General features: G+C 41.9%; 1 protein-coding gene across 6 annotated transcripts in view; it reads right to left on the reverse strand.

Moving 5' to 3' along the window:
- Window positions 1-27,257, reverse strand: part of RABGAP1L (RAB GTPase activating protein 1 like) — a 149,870-nt gene that overhangs the window by 25,324 nt on the left and 97,289 nt on the right. For 4 of the 6 annotated variants that reach the window (XM_081012105.1, XM_081012108.1, XM_081012107.1 and 1 more), the window contains one exon: window positions 24,645-24,773. In XM_081012105.1, coding sequence (XP_080868231.1) covers window positions 24,645-24,773 — 129 coding nt within the window. Of the gene's footprint in view, window positions 1-8,899; window positions 9,629-10,727; window positions 10,874-24,644; window positions 24,774-27,257 lie in introns of those variants that run through there. The other 2 variants (XM_081012111.1, XM_081012109.1) reach the window with 2 other exon arrangements.

Raw genomic sequence — 27,257 nt, forward strand, 5'->3', positions numbered from 1 at the left:
TTAAAACCCATATTCTTTTTCCTATATATCCTTGGCTTTTAAGACTCTGGTCACACACTTAAAATCCAGATCCTGAAGAACAGATGCAAAGCACATCAGACTGCCTTCTGTGCCCTCCTCAGCATGCTGATGTTTTGTGCATGGGGACACAGCAGATTCCTAACATGTTGCTAGGATACCTCTCAGCAAATGCACTTCTTATATTCCCTGATGTTTTGCCACTACCCTTCTGTCAACACAAGCAAGACGATAACAGAAAATACAGGGTAGTGTATAAACTGGTGTGTAAAGCATTGCCACTAAGGCAAAAGAAGATTCGAGAGTTTGCAGGGGCAGTGTCAGAAACACTAAAGTTGGCTTTTGAGGGAACAGCAGTAAGTAAAATTGCTGTTAATTGCTAGTGCATGACGTGCATAGCAAGAATGAGCAGCAGCAAAGCTTAGGCTCATGCACTCTCCTCCATCTTGGAAGCTTTGCTTTCAGATTTGGTTAACCAGTTTGTTGTGTCCTAAAGCCCAAATAACTGCAGTTAACATTAACTATGGCTAGTTTCAAACAAGCCAACTTCAAAGCATGTTTGCTGAAGCTCACTCGCTGAAACAAATATAAGTTTATGTTAACCACTCCTCTGGGTCTAGATAACATGCCACACAGTGGTTAACCAAAATTGAAAGCCAATGCTTCTGAAATTCTTCTCCCAGCCCTGTGGGAGGAGAAGGGAGGCTGTGTTCAAACCCATGGCTCACTGTGGCTTGTTTTTGCTCATGACATGTGAATGTGTTTACCATAACATAGAAATGAGTGTACATTTATCACTAGCCTATGTGTCCAAGCTCCAATTCCATGTTTAGCTCCATTACAGAGGTAGGAAAGTAGGTGGAGCTTTCATTCTGTAGTCTATTCGAAACAGGCAAACAAATGCTTCTATGCCAAATCAATATTAATTGGGGAACTTTCAAAAATCACAAATACAATATTTCAAATTGTCTTTTAGTTATAGAAAGCTCAGCTCAGATTCTATATAATTTTGCTCAGATTGGAATCCAGCATAACAAATTATGGTCACATACAGCCCATAGTCTCATACTACAAGTTATTAACCAATTGGTTCCAATTAATAACCTGCTTTGCATAGAATACACTAATTAAATTAGAGTAAAAGAAATATAATATACCCTAATAGATTTATGTTTGAAAGAATGAATGTAGAAGTCAGATAGAGAAAATTATCCCATGTTTTTTGGATACTTCTATTGTCCTCCCGAAAACAGTAATATTGCTATTAGGTGTGAAGAGATATGTTGTCTCAGCACATTAGGCTCAAAGTTACAGATATAAAGATTCTGCTCAAGGGAGAGGAAAAAGCCAAAGTAAAATTTCAATGTAAAAAACCCATTTGTTTTTCTGTTAAAGTGTAAGAAATCTAATCAAGGGAATCAACATACCAGACCTGACAAAGCAGGCAAGCCAAAACTGGAAATTTCTTACTATGATTTTTTGTTTACTGAAGTCTCCTGGAGGGCAATCCGAAGAACAATCCAAATGGGAAGACAATCCAAATAATGTATTCTATGTGAGATGCTTAATCATACACAAAAGCCCTCAGAAGAAAGGAAGGAAAGGTCCACTGCAATTCTGGAAGGGTGGCCATTTTAAGGCCAATTCATCCATTAAAGGAGTACTGGGGAAGCTGCTTCTACATTACTTCCTCCCATGTTGCTCTGGCAATGTTTGATGCAGACCGTAACTGCTTCAACAATCCCACCAAAGTGGTTCCTGCACCTGAATATGATCAGAGCAGAGTGGAAAGACAGCATTCATCTAGGAAGGAGTGACCCTCATAGAAGCTTACAGCTGGAAGGGACTCAAGGGTCATCTAGCCCAACCCCCCTTTTATTGTATTTATTATTTTTATTGACACTGTCCACAAAGTTCCCATATCACACGAGTGGTATGAGAAAACGTCAGAAGAAAATGGCTTCCAGACTGCCACGGTAATATAGGAATTGTTAATTACTCCGTGACAACAAAACAAGCAAAAACAATGCCATCTTTAAAGTTCACTGCTGGATTGTGGCCTATCAATGACAAATAGCCATGATGGCTATGCTCTGCTTCTGACTGTGGAACCACAGTGCTCTGGTGCTTGGATCCTGATGGGCCACTGAGAGAACAGGAGGCCAGGCTAGTTGGGCTGATCCAGTTGGGCTGACCATTAAGTCCAGTCATGGCCGACTCTGGGGTTGCGGTGCTCATCTCGCTTTATTGGCCAAGGGAGCCGGCGTACAGCTTCCGGGTCATGTGGCCAGCATGACTAAGCTGCTTCTGGCAAACCAGAGCAGCACACGGAAATGCCATTTACCTTCCCACTGGAGCAGTACCTATTTATCTACTTGCACTTTGATGTGCTTTTGAACTGCTAGGTTGGCAGAAGCAGAGACCAAGAAACAGGAGCTCACCCCGTCATGGGGATTCGAACCGCCGACCTTCTGATCAGCAAGTCCTAGGCTCTGTGGTTTAACCCACAGCGCCACCCGTGTCCCACTTCAAGCTCTAGCTTAGAGCAATTTTAATGTGGCTAAGAAACAATTCACACCTTCATGACCCAGCACAGCATGCTTAACTTGTAACCAAAATGAACAACAATTGCAGGGGTGCAGAGCACAGGGTTTCGTTGCCTTTGTTAGTTATCCTGTCTTCTGTTAGCCTTGGAGGACTTCAGTGCTTAAGTTCTGTTTCCAGAAACGACATATAAAAGTTGGGAGGGCCAGTGAAACCAGTATAATCAGGCCATGATTCTCTTGACAGCAATAGAAAAAAGAATAACCGCTACAATTACCAGCTACAATTACAATACTGAGTGGGTGGTGGCAAAGTTATTGTTTCAGAGCAGGAATGGGGAAACCCATGACTCTCCTGATGTTGTTGAATTAAAAGTCCAATGACCCCTGGCCATTGGCCATGCTGACTGGGAGATGGGAATTTGAGTCCATTATGTTTGTATTTGAGTGTGTGCACACGCACACACCCCTCTCCAAATGCATCACTGGATTTTTAATTATGTTATTGCACATACATTTCTTCTATTATCTTTTTCGAGTCATGCTACTGCCTCATACCCTAAAACTGGAATCGGTAATCAGATTACAGTGGTTATATCCATGGTGGTCCCCCAGAGAAACAACTGCCAGGGAAAAGGCAGAGGAGTGTAATTTTCAGACATAATGTGCTTTGTTTTTGGTTGTAAAATTTAGATTGTGAAATGCTTGCTTTTTGCTTTAAAGGTTCTAGGATGGTCAAAATTTCATAGGAAGGGGCTGTTTTGATCAGGAAGTTTTGTACAGAAAGTTGGTATTTGAAAGATTAATGTCTTCATAGGCTTACCGCCAAGAAAGATAATTTCAATGTGCAACATTTATTGTCATAACACTAGGAGCACTGACTCTAGAACAATTTGCACAAAATTAGGACTCATCCACACTTCTGTTTGCCCCAGGAAAACCAGCAGTTTAATTCTGAACTGGAACAAAAGGGCAATTGGGTTTTCTGTGGATTGCCTTTTGTTCCAATTCAGCACTAAAGAATGTGTTTTCCAAAGGAAAGCCGTGGGGCAAAGGCAAAACCACTCAGACCCATGCCTAGAAAGCAAGGGACAAGCAGGAAACCGTTCAGACCTGTGCTATCTATGCACAGAACAAGCAGAAGAGTGGACAAGCCCCTAGCATCATTGCTCCTTAACAGGTAGCAGTATACTTAGTAACCAGGGTATGAAAGGCACTATAAGTAAGTTTTGTTGTTTTTCCACGTGGAAAATGGCTTAAGAGAAGCTTACTACAATCATCTTTCTCAGCCCACTTCTTTCTTAATAAAATACTTCAAGTCCATTGTCATTCCTTCCAGGAATTAAGCTAACACATGCAAATCTCAGCAATCAGTCTTACAGCATATTGTTCTTCATAATCCAAGTACTTTTACAAATATTATTCAGAAGCCACTAAATTAGGTATTAGATTATGGATCAATTACCATGAAAAAATGCATCATAACTGCTTTGTTAACAGAAAACTTCTGCTTGCCATTGCCCAGTTAAGACACAATTGTTCTCAAATAATTCTACAAGGCACTGGTGGGGCACAAGAGCACAGTGGAACTGAATGTTCCCATCAACAACAGTTTCCATCACTGCCACCAACATTTCTGGATTATTAGCACTCCCAGAAAGAAATCACACAGGACTTCAGTTGGAGCCAGTCTCTCTCCTTAAAAAAATTACAGCAGTGAAGGCTGTGTCTTGGCAGTGATCTCTTAGGGTATGCACCTATGACGACAATTAGGAAACCACTTGCTGTGATGACTTATCATCTGTCCCAGATGTAGTAGCTGATATATAAGAGGACCTTTCCAGGGAAGGAGATATGTGGAGAGGTTGGCTCTGGGAGCTTTGAAAATATATTTGGCAGACTAAAAATAATCTGCTGTTTGTGATCCTAATGATGTTAAGGGACCCATATCTTACATGTGTGTTCATGGAAGTACCACCTCTGGGATCTTGAATCTGGAGATGATTCCATACTACAGAGGTTATTCCACTACATTAGTACCAATTTCGACTTGTCAATACTGTACTGCTTACTTGGAAAAATTAGCAAGAACCAATAAATGGCAATATTAGTTATTTACACAGAATGGTGGACAGGGAGTAAATGTGCTACTGGCACTGAATGTGCTTACAGGATCAACTTTGCAGTGCTTTTTGTCTAAAAAAAATGTTTAAGGGTACTCTCATTTTCCTACTCATATTGAAATACTGCCCCTCAATGAGGCAAAACTTAAGATTCACAAAATGCTTAGGGGTATGCATCCCCCTGCGTCCCCCCAGAAAAAAGCACTGCAACTTTGTAAGATTGAGGCACACTGGCAAGGCACCCTAAGACAAACTATAGCTACCTGGGACTGCACTCGTATGTTTGTTCTTGGCTAAAGCTCATGATTAGTCAGGACAAGCACAAGTTCGAACAACACACATGGCAAAGACTTAAGAAAAGACTGGGGGTGGGGGGCAAAGCAGCTGGGAGCTCCCCTCCAGGAGCCCACATGTTCACACTGTCCTGATAAATCATAATCAGTCTTACCACAATGTGCAAACCAGGCCATAGTCATAAATGTTAATAGTGCTGGAATATACGCATCCATCTTGAAAATGTTAAGTGAAAAAGAAATTGAAATTTTAGTTGATACACACCCAGAAGTATTAAATAAACAAATGGGGTTGAGGTTTCTCACTGAAGAAGCATTTTATATAGATTGGGCATCTCTTTAAAATAAACAAAATATTGAAGAGGCTAAGCAATTCCTAGAAATTATAAATGGTTGTTTGCAAAGTACTATTCTGATTGATAGCTGTCTCTGACTTCAATGTTGACTTTCTCTATAACTTTCTATCAAGGAGTTTTTCATGAGGCACCAGTGGGGAATTTGCCCACAAACAATACGAGCTTCAAAAGAGGGGTTTTGATGGGGAAACTTAATATTCTCCCTCCATGCCTGCACTGATTCTATTAGTATCAATTCCCACAGCTGATGCAATTTAAAACACCTGCACATTAGGTGCAAAAGTGCATTTAACCTCACATGTCGTTTGGTCATGAGAACTGGAACACCAGGCATGATGCCACAAGGTGTGTGAGGATGCAGAGTAATTAGCCAATTTTAAACTTTTCACCCAATAACAAAACCCTGCAAATTGAGAATACAAAACTTTACTAAGCAAAACAGTTAACCACTGGAATCTTGGTTTCCTTTGCATTCATGAAAAAAGTAGTATTTAAAGTCTCCCTTGTATTTAAAGTCACCTCCTATTTGGTGGGAGGTGACATTTTCTCCAGTTTTTAACAGAAGAGGGAATATAAGGGCACATCAACATCATCTTACATCACAGTAATAAAAAATGATTTCTATCTGGCATCATGCTAAAATTTATAATGTGGTCGTGGAAATCCCCACCTCAGCCACAAACTTAATAGATGGTCTTAGATAAGCCTCTCTCTCCCTCTGCTCTGCCCCTGCCATTTTCAAAGCAAGGCTCTTTTACAGAGAAGACTGTAAAGGTTACTGCAATAGTATATGTCTAGAATTTCAACACCATATAAATGCTATTATCGCTACATCTACTTTTGATGAAGTAAACCTGCATGGATATAAACATTCTCTCCAAAACACAATAAAAAATCACAACTGCATAATGAAAATGTCAGATTGTATTCTTGCTTCTTCTTGTTTAATAAAACTAGTATTTTCCCCCACGACTGCAAGTCCCTACATTATCTTGATTAATTGCATATTTTTATCACTATGATTATTATAATCACAAAATAATAATCACAAAATTGTAATCCTCTCTGTTAATAAGACTTTCCTAACACAGTCTTCCTCTTATTATCCAATTCTAATAGGGGGCAAAACACCACTTGAGCAGGCATAGAACTCTGGATATGCATAAAGATTTCAATGTTAAGTTTGACTACTTGATCATTTCTATTTCAAAACTATCTGTCATGCAATATAGCCTGATTAAGGATTCTGACTAGGTTTGCCAGTATGCCCTGGTGGGAAGGAGAACAAATTTAGTCATTTCTCATTTGTTTATTTTATTTTGTCCTAGTCAGAACAGATCCAGCCTGCTGACTTGCCACTATCATTTTAACATTATTACTGATGCTAAATCTCTGTCCTAAACGCCAGTCAGGCTGGCAAAAATTAACGCCCCCCCCCCTTTCCCCTTTATGTTGGAAGGGCTGTGGAAAGCTTGAGTCATTTATTCATGTTCAGTGGGAATGCTCTTACGTTAAAAACTTTTGGAATAGAGTATTCTCCATTATATATGCAATTACAGGCCAACCCCTTTCTCCAAATCCTACCTTAGCCCTACAATCTTTGGACATAGACTTAGGTTCCACCCTGTGCCACAGTGAACTAGTAGGCTTCTTACTGACTGCAGCACGATTAGCGGTAGCTCAGCAATGGAAGAAACCAACTGAAATACCCCTGAACATTTGGGAAAATAATATCTGGGATGTCTCAGGGTCTCACCAGACACAGGAGGGCAATTAATGGCATAACAAACAGAGACACCTTCCAAGAAACGTGGCCCCCATTTTTTAATTATGTTATTGGTCAAAATCAAGACCTGGTTATACCAACTACTCAATATTCTCAGTGGAGTGGTTACATCAAGTAATATGTTTGAATGTTGAATGTGTAAGTGTATGTCTAGAGACAATGGATAAAACAAACATCGTTAACTGTACTGCTGTATAGGTGTTTAATGGCTATTGTATTTGTATAAAAACCAATAAAAATTTGGTTGGGTGTGTCTGTGTGTGTGTGTATATATATATATATATATATACACACACACACACACACACACACACACACACGTGTCCTAAAGCCAGGTGGAAAGAATTCCTTACCTTCACTGGATCTTGGTGGCACTGCTTTAAATTCTTAAAGGACATTGGGGGAGGGGCTCTTATATGGCACATAATTTTCTCTCTTCCTTAACATCAGGATGTCTTTGTTGAGTAGGATATTTTACAATGATGACAAACAGTAAAGGTGAATTGGGAGATAAGGAGTCCTTGCTTGTAAAAGATGACAAGGGAATGGGAACAAGAATATCAGACCAAAAACCTGGAGTGGTATTACATGTTTTCGGCTCTTCAGTTTGAAAGTTTGATATTGATATTTCAATGATTTCTTTGTATATAGCTGCCTAACTATAACTTTGTATGTTATATCCCAGCATAAGAATCTGAACAGTAAATGACATGCAAATATGATGTTGCTCATTTGCTGGTATGGAAGCTAAGCTATAGCTACCACTCAGAAGCCAAAATAGATCCTACCAGCCAGTAGTATCTCTGTACACAGAGTTGCTATGTGAGCAACTAAAAAATCTGTTTAGGTTATGGTGATGCAGAAAAGCAAAAGACACAACACACAACCCCACAATGATCTACCAAAACTAGCTGGATGTTTTATTATTTTTACAAGGGTTTTATTCAGTATAAGCCATGATCTGTGGACCCATTTTAAGCATTGTAACATTGTATATTGTTTCATTAAGGAAGTATACCATCTATGTAAAAGTATTAAAGCGATGCTGAAAATCAGTGGAATTATTTTTATTTTTTGCAGTAAGTAAAAGGTCTAACTTCTACCTCAGAGATTTAAAAATACTGTAGCTGATTCAGCAAGAAAGCTTCCTAAATGGAATGTACCTCAACTGCAGATTACACCGCTTTAACTTCTTTAAGCCTGTACTTTTACAGGTAGATAAAATGAGAATTAACATTCCCAATAATAAATCCACTCAGTTCTTGCATAAGCAGCACAATAGCCACTCTGGACTTACTTCCATGAAAACTTAAGTATCACATATACATATTTTTTCTCTCCCTCAAACCCACTTTTTCCATGAAGTTCCCATTGTCAAATAAAACAAACTATATCACACACGTTCCCTTCCATCTCTCTTTCATAAACATAAATAAAATTAAGTTGAAGAGGATCCTTTCTTGTGCAAATTAAGTTCACTAGTCCTACAGGTTAAGCAAGGCCAGACCAGCTATAGGCTGCCTTGAGGCATCAGCAGAATCTCTTTTAGTGTAACACCACCAGGGATGAGCAGTGTGATAAGAATCCATGGTTGTTCGACAAAAATAGACATTTGACAGTGTGAGAGGTTTTTAGCACAGTACTATTCAAGAACCTTGTCAAGTCAATGAGGTCTAAGGGAGAAAGAGCAAGTAGAATCATTTCCCTACTACAGCCATTGAAGAAAAAAATGGTACTGAAGGAAAAAAATAGAACAGTATTTCACAATCTAGACACCTACCACATATTTGGGTTTGCTGACTGCAACCAGGCTGGCCAGAAAGTCTTCATCATATAGCTTGCTAAAAACATGGGAGTCGTAGGCCACCACAATGGAAATTTCTTCCATCATTTTGTCAGCACACTCTGTTAGCAGTGCCAGCAACAGGTTCAGTATCCAACGACAAAGAATTAGCTCAGCTGTGTGTCGATTGTCCACACCCACTTGAAGAGACTAAGTGGGTGGAGTGTCACAGAAGGAACAAAAAGGCAAAGAAACACAGCAGCCAGCCCCAGCTCCTCTCTGCTGCTTTCCTCTGGGAATCTTCCTTATCTTTGCAGGAAATGTATAGGTGTAACACCTGCTCATATGCTCAGATAATAAAACAGTCATTCGCTAAGGGCAGTAATAAAAAGTCTTTTTTCCAGTAATTAAAGTCCAAATGAAGCAGGGGTAAATCCGAAAACTTCAGTTCATAACAGAGTTCTCTCTTGTGTTTCCCCACAACTTCTCGTTCTTTAAATGTAATATTTCACCATAGTAAAAAGATTCTTTTTAGTGGAGGAGGACAGATTTCACAAGACGACTTGCTTTATGCTTATTCCACAGATTCCCACAGAAGGAGTGAACAGTATTCTGCCACTCTTAGAATTTTCCAGAGTCTCTTATCAGATACCTGAGGAAATAGTGTTTTTTCTTTGGAAGGTTTGGTCTGGTGTAGGGTCTGCTTTTGTTTCTTTTTGAATTATTCTGACATAAAACAGAAATATAGGGCCTCATCAGCCTTTTATTGAAACAATCTTATATACCTGTAAGATCACAGCGACAAGTTTTCACTGTTAGAGAGTAAGATCATACCTCAAAAGAATAAAATCTCATCTACATGGCCTTCATTCACAAGAAAATGTATACCTTTGTTCAACAAAACAGTAGAGTACAGAATCAGAAGAGCACAGAAAGAAAATCCTCCTTGCAGACAGTATCCAGTCTTTCCCTAGTTTTTAACACAGAAGGACTTTGTAGTTTCGGACCAGTAAGTTTATCAAAAATATGTAAAGGGGGAAAATGCACCAAAATCTGAAACATTTGAGAATTTTCAACTATAGTTTTACCAATACATGCAAAACTCCATGCCTACCCTCCAAATCACAGCAAGTGCTTAATCAAAAAGCAATATTCTTACATTAAGAACAGAAAGGAGAAAACATCAAAGGACCCATTCCTGACTGACTTACTTCATATTTTGCCCTGTTCTATAGCATTTTCTTCCAGTGCTAAGGACAGATATATATCTGACATTTATCATGAATGAGAGTACATTTTGGTCACCACAAAAGTCATATGGTATTTCCTGGTCCAAACTGCTGCAACTTTGTCACATGTTTTTTCCCCTGCCAAATAACACGAAAGAAAACTGCTCGTCATTTCATCCTGTTTTCCTCAGGGGTCCCTCTCAAAAATTACATGTATATCTCAAGAGCAACAGGTGTTGTCTGCTATTAAACAGGGAAGCTGGGACACAGCTGTAGCATGGTGGATAAAAAACATTTCCGTTTTAATAAAGGAGGAGTAAAAACCACTTGTTATTGCTAGGAAACAGCACGGAATTTTAATAGGCTTAAGGCAGGCAAAATGCAAAGAAATCCTCTTAAGAAATCCTTAAGAGCTACTGGTCACGTTTAACCCACTAAGTGCAATGAAAAACATATGTATCCTATTTGAAGCTTGTAGCAATGTAGTTCTGTGATACTGAAGCTAGGTTAATCTTACTTGTTTTCCCAGGGAAGTAGTTCAGATCTAAACAGTAAACAAACCATTCTTTTTGGATTCCAGTGAACCTAATTCCTACCTGAGCTTCTAAAACTTGCACTTTGTTTTCCTAAGCAAGCTACTAGGTCCAGGGAACTTCTTCAAAGCAAGCATTTCTCCCTTCAGCTTTGCTTCAACTTCCTGGTAGAAAATGCTTGCTAGAAGTGAAAGCCTTTCTAGTTTCACCACCACAATGACTCAGCTTGGGAGTATGATAATGTGTGTGGCACAAGGCAGGTGGACAAAGACACCTGTTGTAGGAGGAGGTAAGAAATGGAATGTCCCCTGATCCCAGGTTCCCTTCCAGGAAGGGATGAAATTACAACAACCATCACATGCATTACAACTACATACACTCCTTTCTTAAAATTCTGCGGCAGAATCAAAGAAGGGGGTGAGGAATGCAAGATCTCCACCCAAAAAAGCAACCTTAAAAACATGTCAATAGTATCCAGGTAACTTTTAAGTTAATCATTTGATGGCAAAAATATTGGGAGTCAGATTTTTGTATATCCCACCCTATCCTTTTAGTGTGGCAGCACCTACACTTTGGAACTGCCTGCCTATGGATATCTAGCAGATGTCTTTGCTGTATTCTTTTCAACGCTTGCTAAAAACATTCTTGTTTAGACAAGTCTACCCAAGCGGTGTGAATTTTAATCTGTTTTTAGCATTTTAACTTTTTGTATGGTTTAAAGTATTGCATTTTTTAATTTATAAATTGTCTTCTTTTTGTAAACCACTTTTCAAGCATCATAGTATGTCCCTTCCTATTCTTAAGAAATGATAATAGCCACAACATTCATTTCCTCTATGTTGTTGTTGTTGTTGTTGTTTAGTCGTTTAGTTGTGTCCAACTCTTCGTGACCCCATGGACCAGAGCACGCCAGACACTCCTGTCTTCCACTGCCTCCCACAGTTTAGTCAAACTCATGCTGGTATCTTCAAGAACACTATCCAACCATCTCATCCTCTGCCGTCCCCTTCTCCTTGTGCCCTCCATCTTTCCCAACATCAGGGTCTTTTCCAGGGAGTCTTCTCTTCTCATGAGGTGGCCAAAGTCTTGGAGTCTACTATACTTAATTAACAAAAATGCATCCACTAGCTCCCTCTTTTAGCTTGCTACCCTGGCTTCCTAGAAGACAAATCAGGAGACAGGAGTCACTCCACTCTCTGCTTCCCTCTACTCTTAATGAGTTGCTTGGCAGGGAAGCTAAAGAGAAACCTCCAAGCATACTTGGGAGGTAGTCTCTGAAATTCTCTCATGCAACATTTTAACAAACTGGAAATAGAGGACTTATTCTTTGTAAATTTGTCTATTTTCCAGAAAAGACACATTTGATTCTAGGTGCAGACATCCCATCTGCAGAGATCCTTTTAGAAATTTCAAACCATTTCTGCAGAATAGTTTACTGAGACCACAGTGACTAATCCAACGGCTACTGCTTTAACATTTCACAATGATGCTACAGCAGAAGTAATAACGGAAGTGGTTTTACACCCTTTATTCTAGATTGCAGTTATGGTTCTAAACAGAAACACTAGTTATAAATTTTCACGCACACATATGCACACGCTCTACACTAGACTGTAAGATTTTAACTCACTGTTAACAAGGCATTTTGTGTTGAGGTAAAACTAAAGAAGAGGGCCCTGTGAGATCAGACCACTGGTCCAGCTAGTTCAGAATCCAGTTCTAAGAGTACCAATCAGACAATGAAAGGGAAATGGAAACTTAGTGAGAAATCTACTCTCCTTTCAACTGGCTAAAAGGTTGGCGAGTGAAAATATAGTGTATAACCCAAGTTGGAAAATAGGGTAGATAGTTGCAGAATTGAAAAGGATAAGGGCTCTGGGGTTTGAAACTTGTAGAGCTGGATCTGAAGCTGAAACACTGGTCACAGAGCAGTTTAGCAGCAGAAGCCAAAAGATGACTGTGAAGAGACTCAAAATCTGAACAGAGGGTAAAAATGGATAACGTGTTGACTTCATTAGGGTAACAGTTTAGAAAAGCCATAGTCATATGTGTTTCTCTCCATTTTAAATTTGTTACTTATGAGTAACTGTAGCATTATCTCTAAAATCATTTTCTCAAACTGCTTGCTTTACTAAAAAAAAAAAAGGCCTATTTGTTCAGGAAAAATTTGGTCTGAGGTAGGACTGCCAGGTCAGCAACATCCTGACCTGGCAGTCCTACCTCAGACCAAATTTTCTTACCTGAGATTTCACTGCCCCAAACTGAGACCGTAGGGCCAGCCCCAAGAGATGTTGCAGGGAAGCCCCAATGATGTCATTAAGTATAACACTTTAAGTATTAACTGCAGTCCCTGAGAGAATGTCATTCAAATAAAGAGCACAAGTCCAACAAATGAGCAACTATATCACTCGTTAGAAATTAAGATGGAAACCAAAGCTAAAGCAGGTGTTTCTAGGCTTGCTGTGAACTGCTCTTGACAACAGCCAGTGTTAATGATGCAATTACCACTCCGTGCTGTATGCATCTCACCAATGCTTATCCATCATACAATTTGTTACTCCTTAACATGCCACAAAACATTCTTGCTTGTTCAGAAACAAAGAAAAGCCATTTAAGAGTTTGTAGCAACATATAACATTAACTTCAACACACAAGATCACCTGTGCAGGTCTACCCGTCTGGCATACAAGGCAATCTGGCAGAAGTGGGGACACTGGCACAAAGTGAAGGTTACCTTTTCCAGGCTCTGGTTTAAACAGAAACACACACACACACACACACACACACACACACACACACACTTTATTCCGCAAGCTCTGTATTTAAGCCATGAGATGCAATGGGAGTTTTAGTCCACCAAAGTAAAAATTGCAAGGATCCTCTTTTCCAAACTTCTCCTTTACACGCCAACAAGGTTAATTCCCCATTTAAGACACAGGGAGGGGTGTGGAAGCCAGAAATGCCACCTGGCTAGCAGAAGCCCCTTTTGTGAATCAATATCGTTCTGTCTTCAATTCAGATTTTAGTTTAGAAAACTAAACACATTCCCCCTCCCTTTCATCACTCCATTCTTTCCCATATCCAAAGCGATTTCTCATGCCAATTCCTAGCATTCCCAACTGGATTACGACAAGAGGGAGCAGGCAGGGGAGCTGCCCTGGAAGTGGAAGGAGGGAAATGCTGGAATGGAATTGGGAACTTTCTAAATCAGTATTTTCAATCAAACAAGTCTCCAATCTGCTTCAAATGAAAATGAGAAATGCTTCCTCTAGTCCAGATTCCCCAGGCTCCACTCATGTTTCTCAGCACCCCAGTCTGCCATTGTAAATTTCTGTCATCACCCCCTTGGACTCACTTGAGAAGAACAAAAGACCATCCAGGAGTTACTGTGGGCTGTGGAGGCAGCATGGTTCAGATCCCACCCCTCCTCCTGTGTTCTGTCACTTCTTCAGCCCTACACCTCATGCCAGGTCACATGCACACTCACAGCCCCCTCCTCCTCCTGAGCCCAATTATTTTTCTCCTCTGCACTCCCTCCCACCACTGAGCCCTGGAGACTAAGGTTAACTTGGAGAGGTGGGAAATCAGACCCCCACCCCATGAGAGTATATGCAATGCAGCCAGCCTCCTGGTGGGATAAATCTTGTAAGCTGCATGCACACTTTTTTTAAAGGAGGCTCAAGCCCTCCCATTGCCAAGGGCATGAGATCTGGGATCCAGTGCTAAAGACCAGATCTCATGCTACCTGAGCCACGCCCAACAATGTCCACTGTGGCTCCCATGCAACCGGTAATTATTGGCATATCACTTATGAACCTGAGGATTCCAGAGAGTCATCATGGGTTATAGCCAATTATACACATCCTCCATGATTTTTTTCTAATCCCTTTTTAAAGACATCAAAGCTAGAGCCTCGTCATGTTTTGTGGCAGAGAATTCCATAAATTAGTTATATACTGTGTGTCCTGAATCTTTTACCAAATAGCTTCTTTAAATGACACTGAGTTCAAGGATTATAGCAAAGACAAATTTCCTCCCTTATTTCTCCGTAACAAAACTCTCCATACTAAAATATCATTTCATAAACTTCTATCATGATTCCCCCCTCGTCTGTTTCTTTTAAATAAAAAGAACAACATGTTGCCTTTCCTCAGAGAACAAGTTGGTACTTATAAAACATTAAGGGAACTGCAAGTGCATTGAGAAGCCAAGCAATGGTTATAGTTCACAAGCCAATTACTCTGTTACAGTCCCAATGGCTTTAGTGAGACACTTTGGAGTAACATGACTGTGGGATGTTGCTTTCAGGGTGCAAAAGGACATATATAGGAGGCCTGTGTCTGTTCTTTCTTTCAGAGTGGTTCCCACTGCCAAAGAGACAAGCTGTGTGAGGACACAACTGAGCATAGTGACCATATTGCTGAACTGCACGTGGGCTCTCCCATCCTGCCTTAAATAGCTACTTGTTCTCCTTACTTGGGAGCACAGTGGGTGCAGAAGCTGATCATTCACCTTTTTCCAACTCCTTGCCTGGTGGCTCCTAGCCCTGGGTTGCAATAGAGAGATCTGCCTCCTTGCTAGAAGGCAAACATCAAGAGGCTGGAAAGAAGCAAACCACAAAGGCTGGTTCATTTGTGATGATAAGTCAGAGCTGTGGTTTGTTTCCTCCCACCTCACCAAATGGTAGAGCAGGGCAGGCACAATTTGAGCAGCATACATACAATGTTGCTCATTCACATTAAGCCATACTTTGCTTTAGACTATGGCTTGCTGTGATATGCAAACCAGATCAATGTGAAACTGAAGCAGCCAAAGTACTTGGGGAACAGATTTAAAGTATGATACCATGTGACTGTGGGCAGGATTCACTCCAGGAGCCCAGTCAGCAGAAGCCCTGTACAAGGACTTCCATTCATGCGATGGGACTTTCCCCCCTCTCCCTCATGCGCCCCAAAAACCTCAGAATAGCATGCAGAGGGAGGAGAGGGTGAGTCATTCTACCTGGCAAACTGAAATGCAATCCAGAGTGTCTGGTCATGAGAATTATTTTTGAGAGAGCCCCCCCCCCCCCAATGTCTGAGGTGTTGGTGGTTGAACCGAACTAGAGTATTTGATTTCTGAGAAAGATAATACAGGCAGCAACCATTTTGCACGCGTCTGATTGATGCACGACCACAGACACGTGTGCCATATTTGGCCCCGGAAGGGGGTAGAGGGGTGTGGAACAGGTTTATGCATGACTGCTGACATGTGCAAGACCCATAACGCAACCCATGCACAAATGGGGAGTTGCATGTAGTGGAGAGAGAACAAAACACATGTCAAATACAAGTACACAGCTTCAGAATTTTATCTCCATGTGAAGAATGAAGTGAATGTTTAATTGTGGTGGCAAAAGAAATAGGAAGAAATAAGAAGCTGCTCCAGGAAAATGGCTAGATATGGCACCCCTTTGTTATTTTGGCAGTTGCTAAGCAACAGGCTTGCCAAGGAATAGCTAAAGCAACACAGCATTAGTATTTTTCTGAAGAAATTGCATGCAAAACTGAGGTGGTAAAGGCAAAAATGGGAAAATAAGTCAGATAAGACTAACATATTCCAAAAACTTTATTGAATATAAAGTCCCACTTTTCAGCAGGAACAGTGACAACATTCCTAGGTAAACCTGGTAAAATACATAATTTAATCAGTACTGAAAATGCAATCACCTCCTCTGCTCATTTAGTCACTATTTTCAGCAATTCAAATGTAATAAAACCAGATTAGCACCTACTAGAATTAAATAGTTATAAAATGTATCCTCAAGCACTAACTGTCCTAACATCAACTTTGCTTCCACTGAGGAGTCATCTTTTCCTTTATCCTCAATAACATGACAGTCTCCCAGGCATGCCATTTTGGCTCAAGCAATTCCCCCACGCTAATTGTATTTGACACCAAATGGCATTTTGACACGTTGAAAAGATGGGGGGAAAGTATTAACAGAAATAGCACCAGATCCAGAAGAGTTCCTGAACTTTTGAAACAAGGGGGACTGCAACCTCATACAAAATAGGTTGCCCTCCTACTCCGAGATCTGCTGAACCACCAAACATCAACACCTCCATCTGGTGTAAAGGTAAAGGTACCCCTGCCCGTACGGGCCAGTCGTGTCCGACTCTAGGGTTGTGCACCCATCTCACTTAAGAGGCCGAGGGCCAGCGCTGTCCGGAGACACTTCCGGGTCACGTGGCCAGCGTGACGAAGCTGCTCTGGCGAGCCGGCACCAGCGCAGCACACGGAAACGCCGTTTACGTTTCTGCCATAAAGCGGTACCTATTTATCTACTTGCACTTAAGGGTGCTTTCGAACTGCTAGGTGGGCAGGAGCTGGGACCGAAAGACGGGAGCTCACCCCGCCGTGGGGATTCGAACCGCCGACCATGTGATCAGCAAGCCCTAGGCACTGAGGTTTTACCCACAGCGCCACCCGCGTCCCCCCCATCTGGTGTAGATGAAGTTAAATAAAAACATAAAGGCAGTGCTTACAAAACTGTCAAGTATAAACTGGACTTTACATCTTTCCTGGAGATAGATGTGGGGAGCTATTAGCCTCCTAAAACATCTCTTATCCTGGGAATGAAACCATGCTCCTCACTGCCTCCTGCTGCAGTCTGCTAGCATAGTGAGATCTGACATGTTGTTTATTTGGGAAGAACTTTAGATACATAGCTGCCACTTATGATATTGCCGTAAGAGCGGTCAAGAGAAGGAGGAAGCAGTTGTGACACTGACATCATTTGCAGGAAAGGGGGAAATCACAGCACAGGGTACATGATCAGTTTTCCCAAACAACTCAAGACAAACTACCAATTATTTTTTGTTTTGTTTTTTTACAAAATGCAGCCACTAAGGCTATGATCTGAAGTGGAGGAAGAGGAACAGCTTCTTAATCTATTCTCCTAATACAATTATGCTTCCACATGATCTCTCTAAGGAATTGGATTCACATAAGGAACAATATTTTCCCTGGACTGCCGAGCTGCAGAGGGGTGGCTGCAGGAACTAAGGATAGGGTAAGCAAAATGTTAAAATTCAGCTACAGTGGTACCTCGGGTTAAGAACTTAATGCATTCTGGAGGTCCATTCTTAGCCTGAGGTACCACTTTAGCTAATGGGCTTCCCACTGCCACACGATTTCTGTTCTCATCTTGAAGCAAATTCTTAAGCCGAGGTACTATTTCTGAGTTAGCGGAGTCCGTAACCTGAAGCGTCTGTAACCTGAGGTACCACTGTATTCTGTAGTACTTTGCCAGTTGCCTGAGCTCTGGCAGTGTTTCTGGTAAATGGTTTAAATCTTTCTTATTGGTCTTGAATCACTACACATTAAAAAAAATGTGAAAGCTGATAACCTTAACCAAAAAAGTGAACACAGAAACAAAATGGTGTCAAGAAAGTATAAAAATCTCAAATACAAACAGTGTATACAGATCAACAAAATATAAGCACTAAGCATCATTGCTTGGGGGGGGGGTGTCAATCCAGCCACACCCACCAGCCATAGGAGCAGCGGCAACAAGCTTTGCTTTTTAGTTTTATTATTACATTTATACACCACCGATCCAACCAAGTTATCTGGGGATCTGAATTAACCAATTAACTAATGAGAGAAAATAAATGAGACAAATCTATCCATTTAAATGTTGTATCCCATAATAATCACTACTCTCTGATAAGAGTGTCCTCACACTGACCTCCATCAAGTTAAAAGAGAAAGTGTGCCAGTAACCACCCCTCCTGTTGAATGCCCTTCTCCAGGAAACACCTGGGTATAATCTGTAAACATACCCGGACCGTTCTTTGCAGTCAATGTTATACAGCTGCCATTATCTATGGGCTTATGTATGACTGAAAGTTTTTCAATGAAATTACAATTAAGTTACAGATCCAGATTTCTCAATTATAACCGGCTGTAGTTCCGGTCGAAGATGGCGACGAGGTAAGACGCATTTGCCGGAGTTCATTTCGAATCCTCCCTAAAATCTGTGTTGTGGCACCCAGCCTTTCAAGTTCTTGCTGAAGATTGTATCAGAGTGCTGGAACCCATGCCAGGAGTTCACATTGCTGATAATTGTAAAGCCTGCATCGTAAATCAGCTTTAATGAGCAGATAATTGTATTCTCCGGCAGCCTTGGAAGCAGCCTTTGACTTACTGGTTTTCCGCCAGCTTACAGCCAGCTGTATTTCTATTTCTACCACCTTTTATTACCTTTTAAGCACTGCTATTTTAAAAGACTCATAATGATGGGCCAAGGCAAACGCCTAAGGGATTGTGACGAGGCTCTGTCCTCCCCAAGAGCCAAACAATTAAAAACCGACCCCCCCGTGTCTGGCAAACGGAGTGACCCCACTGAACACTACTATGGGGTGAAAACTCAGAACCGTTTCTACCCTCTAACGTCTCCAGAAACGACGTCAACACCAGAGGAATTATTTTTACCTCAGACTAAAACCACGGACGGCAAGCTTGGAGGAAGAGGGAGTGTCCCATTGAGGGTGGTGCAGGACGCTGGAGCTGAGGACTGCGCAAGACAAGAACAACAGGAACATCTCCATCTTGTGGTCAGAACCCTTAATTGCATATTCAAGAAGATTGATGTGCTATCCTCCCAGCTATGTAACCTCGAACAGAAAATTGATAACCTCTGGTCAGAGTTTAAACCAACTGTAGATACGGGGGACTTGAAGTGCCAGAGGTCCTTACCTCCAACCAAAAAAAGAAGTGTGATCCCTAAATATAAACCAAATCCTGCACTGAAACATCAAGCGTTGTCCCTGCAACCTAAGAAAATCTGCCTAAACATCGGGGCAGGGTCACCAAGGTGGCTTACTCTGAGTGGAGTTAAAAAGCATCTAAGCAATCTCCTAAATATAGAAATCTCACAATGCGATCTTATTGCAGTATTACCTTTGAACCAACACCTCAGGCAACAGAAAGTGATGCTTGCGTTTTACTCTCCAAGGATCCCTTCAGCTATCATCAGGCAGAAATCACTCTTGGCTAGGTATGATATCATCCCAACAAGAGTTTTTATGGATAGCATGACCCACCCCCTTCTACTTGCCGGCCACGGCACGGAGCAGACTCTGTCGGAGAGGTCAGGAGTACCTCGGGACATTGAGCCTCCTCTCTCGGAGGATATCCACCCGTACCGAAACTGGACTTACCCTACGCCCCCACGAGCTTTAAAGAAACCCACTGGCGCAAGTAATTCTCTGACCCCGCCGGAGGAAAGAGAGCTTTTAGCCACCTTTGGCGACCTTCCACCGAGAGAACAACAAGAAATAATTGATAGACTAGAAGTACTAAATCATCAGCTCATACATGTCCAGAAGCACGGAAAAGTCCTGCCCACTTTTCAGGATATCCCTGCCAGCTTTTCGGAGTCGTGTTTTAAGGAAGCAGGAAGTCTTCCTTACCTTAGTCCAGCTCCTAAACCCATGCCTCCCCCTCTTGTGGGCAAAACCCACCGACGCTTGGCAGACCCAGGTCTTGCCTCACAAGTTGGCCTCTCATCCCAACTCTTGATAAATTTTGACTCGCCCTCCAAGAGTCCCCCGCTGAGGAGTGTAACTCAGAGTTCCTTCCACCAAAACAATTCCTTACCATCTAATCCATCAATGCCGGAACTGGAGTCTTCATACTCCCCTGAGCGGCATAGACCCGACATACAAACGGTACCAGTACGCCGAGCATCCCCCGTACCTTCGCCAGTACCAGGTCAGGGGAGTGCTCCACCTACATCAAAAAATGGCCCGGATTTGATTGAAGACCCGGCCGGACATATAAACCAAATGGTTTCATCGGCGACCTTTGGACCTCGCGGTGGGGCAGTCTCAGCAAATCCAGTGGAGTTTCCCACTGAAGTGTCCGCCCTTGGGTTAGCCAGCGGGAGACCCGTTTTGTCGCCCCAGCCAGAATACCTCACTACCAACTTTAAGACTAGGTACCTTCAGCAGGTGCCTGCCATGCAAAGTAAAATAACTGACTTTTTTGTGGGGTCTGCCTTGCCTCCAAAGGACTCACATTTCTCCCCGAAATGACAGCGAATTGGTCACAACAGGAACTCCCCCCTATCAGTCCTCAGCTGGAACATTGCGGGCTGGAGGGGAAAAAAACTTGACCCAGAATTCTTGGAGTATATTAACCTGTTTCATATTATCTTGTTCCAAGAATCGTGGGAAGTAGAGAAAATTGCCCTAAATGGCTTTGAGCTTCTAGAACTCCCTGCCTGCCCCTCTCAGAAAGGAGGCCGCCCCAAAGGGGGCCTAATAATAGGCATCTCCCTCAACCTACATTCTAAATTTACTCTAGTACAGGCCTTGCCTCCTTACGCCCTTACCGGGCTGATTGAGGGGGAAAAGATCTCACTTCTAGTTACAAATGTTTACTTGCCACCTGGGGGTTCTTCCTCCGAACTGGGCTCTAAATGGGGCTCGCTAGAAGAGCATTTGCTCTCATGCTATGTTAAGTTTCCAAACACCCCGGCCATAATAGGTGGCGATTTTAACGCCCGCACAGCAGCAAATTGGGACTCGCTGACCAAAGCTAAATGGTGGGTTACCCCAAACCTTGATAATTATGATCTGGAACATATCATGAGGAGAACTTCTAAAGACCAACGAGCAAATGAGGCTGGAGTACTCCTCTATCAAATGGCCATCCGTTTAAATCTGGTCCCCCTAAACGGCACATGCCTCCCTGATATTCCAGGGGATTTCACTCACCTGAGCGTCAAATCAAACAGCGTCCTCGATTACCTGTTGGTCTCCAGTGATCTACTTAAGTGTATTTCCACCTTTAAGATCGAGAATGTACAATCTAGTGATCATCTTCCTCTGGTAGCCAAGCTTTCCCTGAACTGGCAGTCGGAGGCCCATAGACATGCGACCCAGATGGTAACCAACGAATCTCTCCAAGTAAGAGGAATCAAATGGTCGGAGACCCAGGCTCAAAGGTATCAGGAATTCTTTCAAAAAGAAATCCTCGGGCCCCATTCCAACATAGGCTCTGCCTCAGATGAGCATAGCATAGTGTTGAAACGCTTCCACCATCATACGACTGATCTTACGTCCTTCTTCAGGTTACCACCCAAAATATTAAATCGAAACGAGTATACTTACGGTGCCCCCTGGTATAATTCTCAGTGCAAACAAGCAAGACAGCGCCTTCGCGCTATATATAATGTATATAAGACCTCTGATGCATCTACTCTGCCAGCTAGTTATGCACAAGCCAAGCAAGTTTACAAACGCACGCAGAAAATTGCCAAACGTGAGTGGCAACAAAATCGCTGGCAGGCCTTGATTACTGCTTCAAAGCCACATAGATCCAGGGAATTCTGGTCTTTGATTAATAGAAGGGCGAGGAAATACCCAAGGGCTGTCATCCCAGCACCGACATGGGAATTGTTCCTGAAGAAATGTTTCTCACAGGCAGATGCCCCCTCCGACCATCTGATGCATCTGTTTTCCCACCTACCTATTTGGCCTTCCACCGATCCTGACGAAATAGCTAAGCTAATAGCCCAGCTGAAACCGGGCAAAGCCCCAGGGCCCGACCTGATCCCTGCTGAAGCCATCAAACTACACCCAAAATGGTGGGCTGGCATCTTGGCCAAAACCTTCGACGCAATCAACGCTTCCGGTCTCATCCCCAAAATATGGAAGGAGGCCATTATAGTACCAATTCATAAAAAAGGTTCTCCAATGGAGCCGGAAAACTACCGCAACATCAGCCTCCTCTCGATCATAGGGAAAATTTATGCCAGCTTTTTGCTGACTAAACTATCGCGATGGGTAGATGAGACTAACCAGATTGGCCATGAACAAGCAGGGTTCAGAACTAAACGTTCTACAACTGATCATGCGATAGTTCTTTACCATCTGGCACGGAAGTACTCCTCCCCTCCCCGGGGCTACCTTTGTGCTGCCTTCTTAGATCTAAAGGCAGCCTTTGACAGCGTTCCTAGAAATATTCTTTGGGAGAAACTTGCGAAACAGGGCATCGATAGAAGACTCCTATGGCTTATAAGTCAGCTCCACGAAGGTACCCATGCCAGAGTGAGACTTACTCCTGCGGGCGACCTCACAAATTCGATACCAATAAACAAGGGAGTGCGCCAAGGATGTATACTGGCTCCCTGCCTATTCAACCTATTCATCAGCGACATGCGAGCACCCCTAGTCAACTCATCTCCAAGTACACACGCGCCTAGACTAGCGGATTACCGCTGTCCACTCCTTTTATATGCGGACGATGCGGTAATTCTATCTTATACACGTGTTGGACTAACCAGAGCTCTGAAGATCTTTGCCACGTATTGTCAACTCAACCAATTAACCATCAACCATGTTAAATCTAAGATTCTGATTTTCACCAGAAGTCGGAGATTATACGAATGGAAGCTTGGCGGAGCAAAAATAGAGCAAGTCCTAAAATTTCAATACCTAGGAGTTATTTTTCAATACAATTTGGAGTGGAAAGCACAAATTCAACACCTACTTAATAAGGCCAAAACTCTGTCATATGCGCTCCTCCGATTTTTCTTTTCGGATGGAGCTTTGCATGTTCCCTCGGCCCTAAAGGTGTTCAAGGCAAAAGTGGTTACCGCGCTTGCCTATGCTGCCCCGCTCTGGGCCGTGATGACAGATCTTGCTCCTCTTGAGACTCTGCAAAACCAATTCCTACGTCGGATCCTAATGCTTCCCCTGTGCGTAAGTAACGCAGCCATGCGACTAGAATTGAAGATCGCATCCCTAGAAACCTGCCTGTGGAAGCAAGTCTTCAGTTATTGGTTATCATTGTGGCATAGATTACCAGACCATTACCTTGTCCAATGCTTATGGCGAGATGAATTCTCCAGCCTTTGGACTAGTAGAATTCATGCCAAACTCCTGAGTTACGGAATCTCTCCCTTAGATTCCCTAAAACTAGATCAAATCACTGCTCAAAGACTGATCCGCCAAAGACTGGATGACATCGATTTACAGCGAAATTATACGCTGGGGGGAGGTGTTTGTTCGCCCCAGAACATTGGTATTACTTTAACTTACTGCGTTCCATCATACCTCTCCTCCCTTTCGACTGTTGCCCATAGGCTGGCCTTCACCAAAGCGAGGTTTAACGTTTTTCCCTCCAATGTTCTGAGACAGAGATTCTCAAAGGGCCAAGCCTCCGCCATGTGCGAATGTGATAAGGAGACGCCGGAGTCGCTTCAGCACATTATGTTCACTTGCCCCTTGTCCAACGGGCCACGGGCAAATTTGTTGGGATCAATCATGCAGAAACTAGAGGGTACCCCACCAAAATTCCACCTTGCCCAAATCTTGCAGGATAAGGATACCCATACGACCCTGAAAGTGGCTAGGTTTCTGGTCGCTGTCCTTACCCAAAAGCGTTGCCAAGGAGCACTACAAGCTAATTAAGGCGCAGTATGTCATTCCATCTCATAGTATTTTATTGTTACAGTGGTGTCTTAGCGGCTGTTTTTACCCACGTGCACAAGCTGTTATTTATGTCTTGTTTTTTTCGGTATGGGCCTATGGCCGTAATAAATATTATTATTATTATTATTAACCGGCTGTATTATTCAAAGTTCATTGGGGCAGCAGCAGTGGGGAAAATACAGAATATAGAAAAATAATGACCCAACCTAGATTAGGGCTGCCATACAGCAGGCACCAGTTTGTCCGTAAACCGTAAAAAGCTCAACAACTTTGAGGTTTATCTAAAGAAAGCTCAACAATTTTGGTGGTTTCCTAAAATACAGCTCAACAACTTCCAGGGTGTCCTGGTTTTTACTTTGTGAAATATGGCAACCCTGAAGATGTTTAGTTTTATCATTAAAAAAAAGCTCTGCCATGGATCTTTGATCCAACTGCTAATTCCACTGCAGGGGCCTAATTTTACCTTATTTACAGACAAAATGAGAGCCCTTACCTTTACATTGCAAGCCTGTTCCATAAGCCTTCTAGCGTTCTCTTCAGCTCTGTACCTCTTGGGCAGCTGTACCCTAAAGAACTTCAAAGCTCCTTCAAAATCAGCTTGCAGAAGATCCTCCTTGGAGGTCTGCAATGAAACACATTGGAGAAGTGGTGTAAGCACAGAAGACAGTCACACTAGCTCTATTAAGGGCTGTACTCATCATCTATTGAATACATTTAATGGCCTATTGCATTGATGTAAACACAAATCCCTATTTTGGGGGGGGGGTCTCTTTCTGGGAAATCAAAAACATATTTTTAAATATTGCAAACAGACTGATGTGAGTGTCAATATAGAAATTTGCAAAATACTTATAAATAAATAAATATATGCCAAGAAACACACACCAGTTATAATCAACAATATTCTCTCAATATTAAAGTATAAGTTAGTTGTGCTAAAAACAACATACAGGCTCTTAGCTTTGAGAAGACTTAATTTAAGACAAAGCTCAGCCTCCAAATTTGAAAAAGCTTTTAATGTCACTGAGTATCCAGAGCAAATTTCAATTAATCTAGGATAATCAGAAAGTAATTCCAGATTGGAAAGTACAACATGTAGGAAGCCATGAGCAATAGCACATTTTGAGACAGTACGCACTGAAACAGAAATGCAACCCACTGTATCCCAAACAGCTATGAGAGAAAGGAAGAGGAGTCCTCTGATAGAACCATTTGTCACTGCTGGAGTAACAGTGATCATCTTGTCTTGCCCAGTTGCTTTATGAACACAGAAGGAACAAGCCCCAATATCCCCAAACCTCATGAATGTGTGCTGCTAAATAAATTTGGCAAGAGAATTACAGATGGGGTAATGGAAGACAGCTACCTAATTTGTTTCCAATGATAAATCATGATTTCTTTCCAAACTGCCTTCTTAAATCTGCTGACTGCAGCTCTGATTACAAAGAAAGGCAACTTTGTACCTGTACACATAAACAGTAGTGATACTTTAGCTGTCCTATTTCAGCTCAGAAAGCAGCTCTCAAACAAAAAAAGACGCAGAACCAACTAGATTTTGCCTTGCCTGTGATTAGGCATTGAATTCAATGGGATAATTCCTGTTGCCTCATGACTTGCACATTCTCTCCCCAGCCTTGTGGTTCTTACCTTTGCTTCCTATTTCTCAATCAACCATGGTTTGCTTGGTTCAGATGAAATAGCAAACTATGGTTGTTGTTGGTGGTGTTTTAAAAAAAGGAAGAAAAAGTAGGAATCACATGATACTCAGACTCCTCAGGGTTTGGTCACATAATGCCAACCTGTGGTTTAGCATGATGTGCAGGCAGGTTGTAATTGCAATGTCTTAAATTTTCTGGCTTTTTTTTTTTCTTAAATAGAGTTGCTAATAATAATGTATATGAATGTTAGAGAGAATGGGCCTATATCAGTTAATACATCCATGGAATTATTTTGAGCACCAACAAAATTAGCCTGAAGTGTATAATATTTGAATGTTCTTTCTCCCTCTCTCTTTTATACATATCAGGAACACTAGAAAATCTCTGGTATGTATTTAAAAAGCAACAGTATCAGGCTGCAGATATAGTGGTAAAAACCTACAATATTCAGGATATATTTTCGTGCACAACACCAACTTTGTGGCTCTCTTAGTGAGAAGTGTATGGCGATAGAATTGGGGGGGGGGAGAAATTACCCCATGTAGAAAACCTAAATTGAATGACTGGACTGCCAGGCTGAACATTTACAGGGATCCCTGGAACTGGCTGGTAGTGGTGGGGTAGCACAAGTTTTTAACTGAGCCCCAAAATCCCATTTAAAAGTCCTAGAAGTGCCTGGCATGATACTTCATAATTTGTATGTGAAAAACATAAACTTTGGAGCATGTAAAATACTGGAGATGTGATACTGAGATAGCAGGTTTCATGTATATCTGACTGTATTGCTTCAAGATTACAGTTTTTTTCAGCTGATCAAGGAAGCCACAAGTGAGCCACCACAAAATCTTTTATATGCAATCTCTTTTTTGAGACTGTCAAGAAATCTACTGATGGAATTATATGGTTGATAAGGGGAGGATCTTTAACTGTTACCTTTCACAGAAATTTAGTAGTTATAGGATGAGTGCAGGAGACACCGGAAACTCACTAAATGGGGGAGGGGTAGCAATAAGCCAGCAATTCCTGCCCACTGTACTGGAATCAATGTTATTCAAGGCTTGTGAAATGGACACCAAAATGACAGAACAACATAAGCAAGTGCAAAGCGATAGAGACTGGGACAAAACCCCTAGATTCACAATTGCTTTAATGGGCTCTAAAATAATGGTTAAATGCTTCAGAAAGATGGTACGACAGTGGAAAGCTGACTGAAAGCATCAACACAGAGGACTGAAAGAGTGAAAGGGAGATAGGACCAGAGGACAGGAACTATTACGAAAAGGACTAAAAGAGAACAACATAACATGCACCCATGGCATGACTGCATTTAGACTACGGTGTCCAGCTCTGGTTGCCCCATTTCCAAAAGGCATCACAGAACTGGGAAAAGTCCAGAAAAAAGGAAACTATAATGATAAATGTTAGGGTACCTTCCCTATGAGGAGAAA

This window comes from Podarcis pityusensis (genome assembly GCF_964106645.2).
Source record: "Podarcis pityusensis genome assembly, chromosome: 6".
Lineage (NCBI taxonomy): Eukaryota > Metazoa > Chordata > Lepidosauria > Squamata > Lacertidae > Podarcis > Podarcis pityusensis.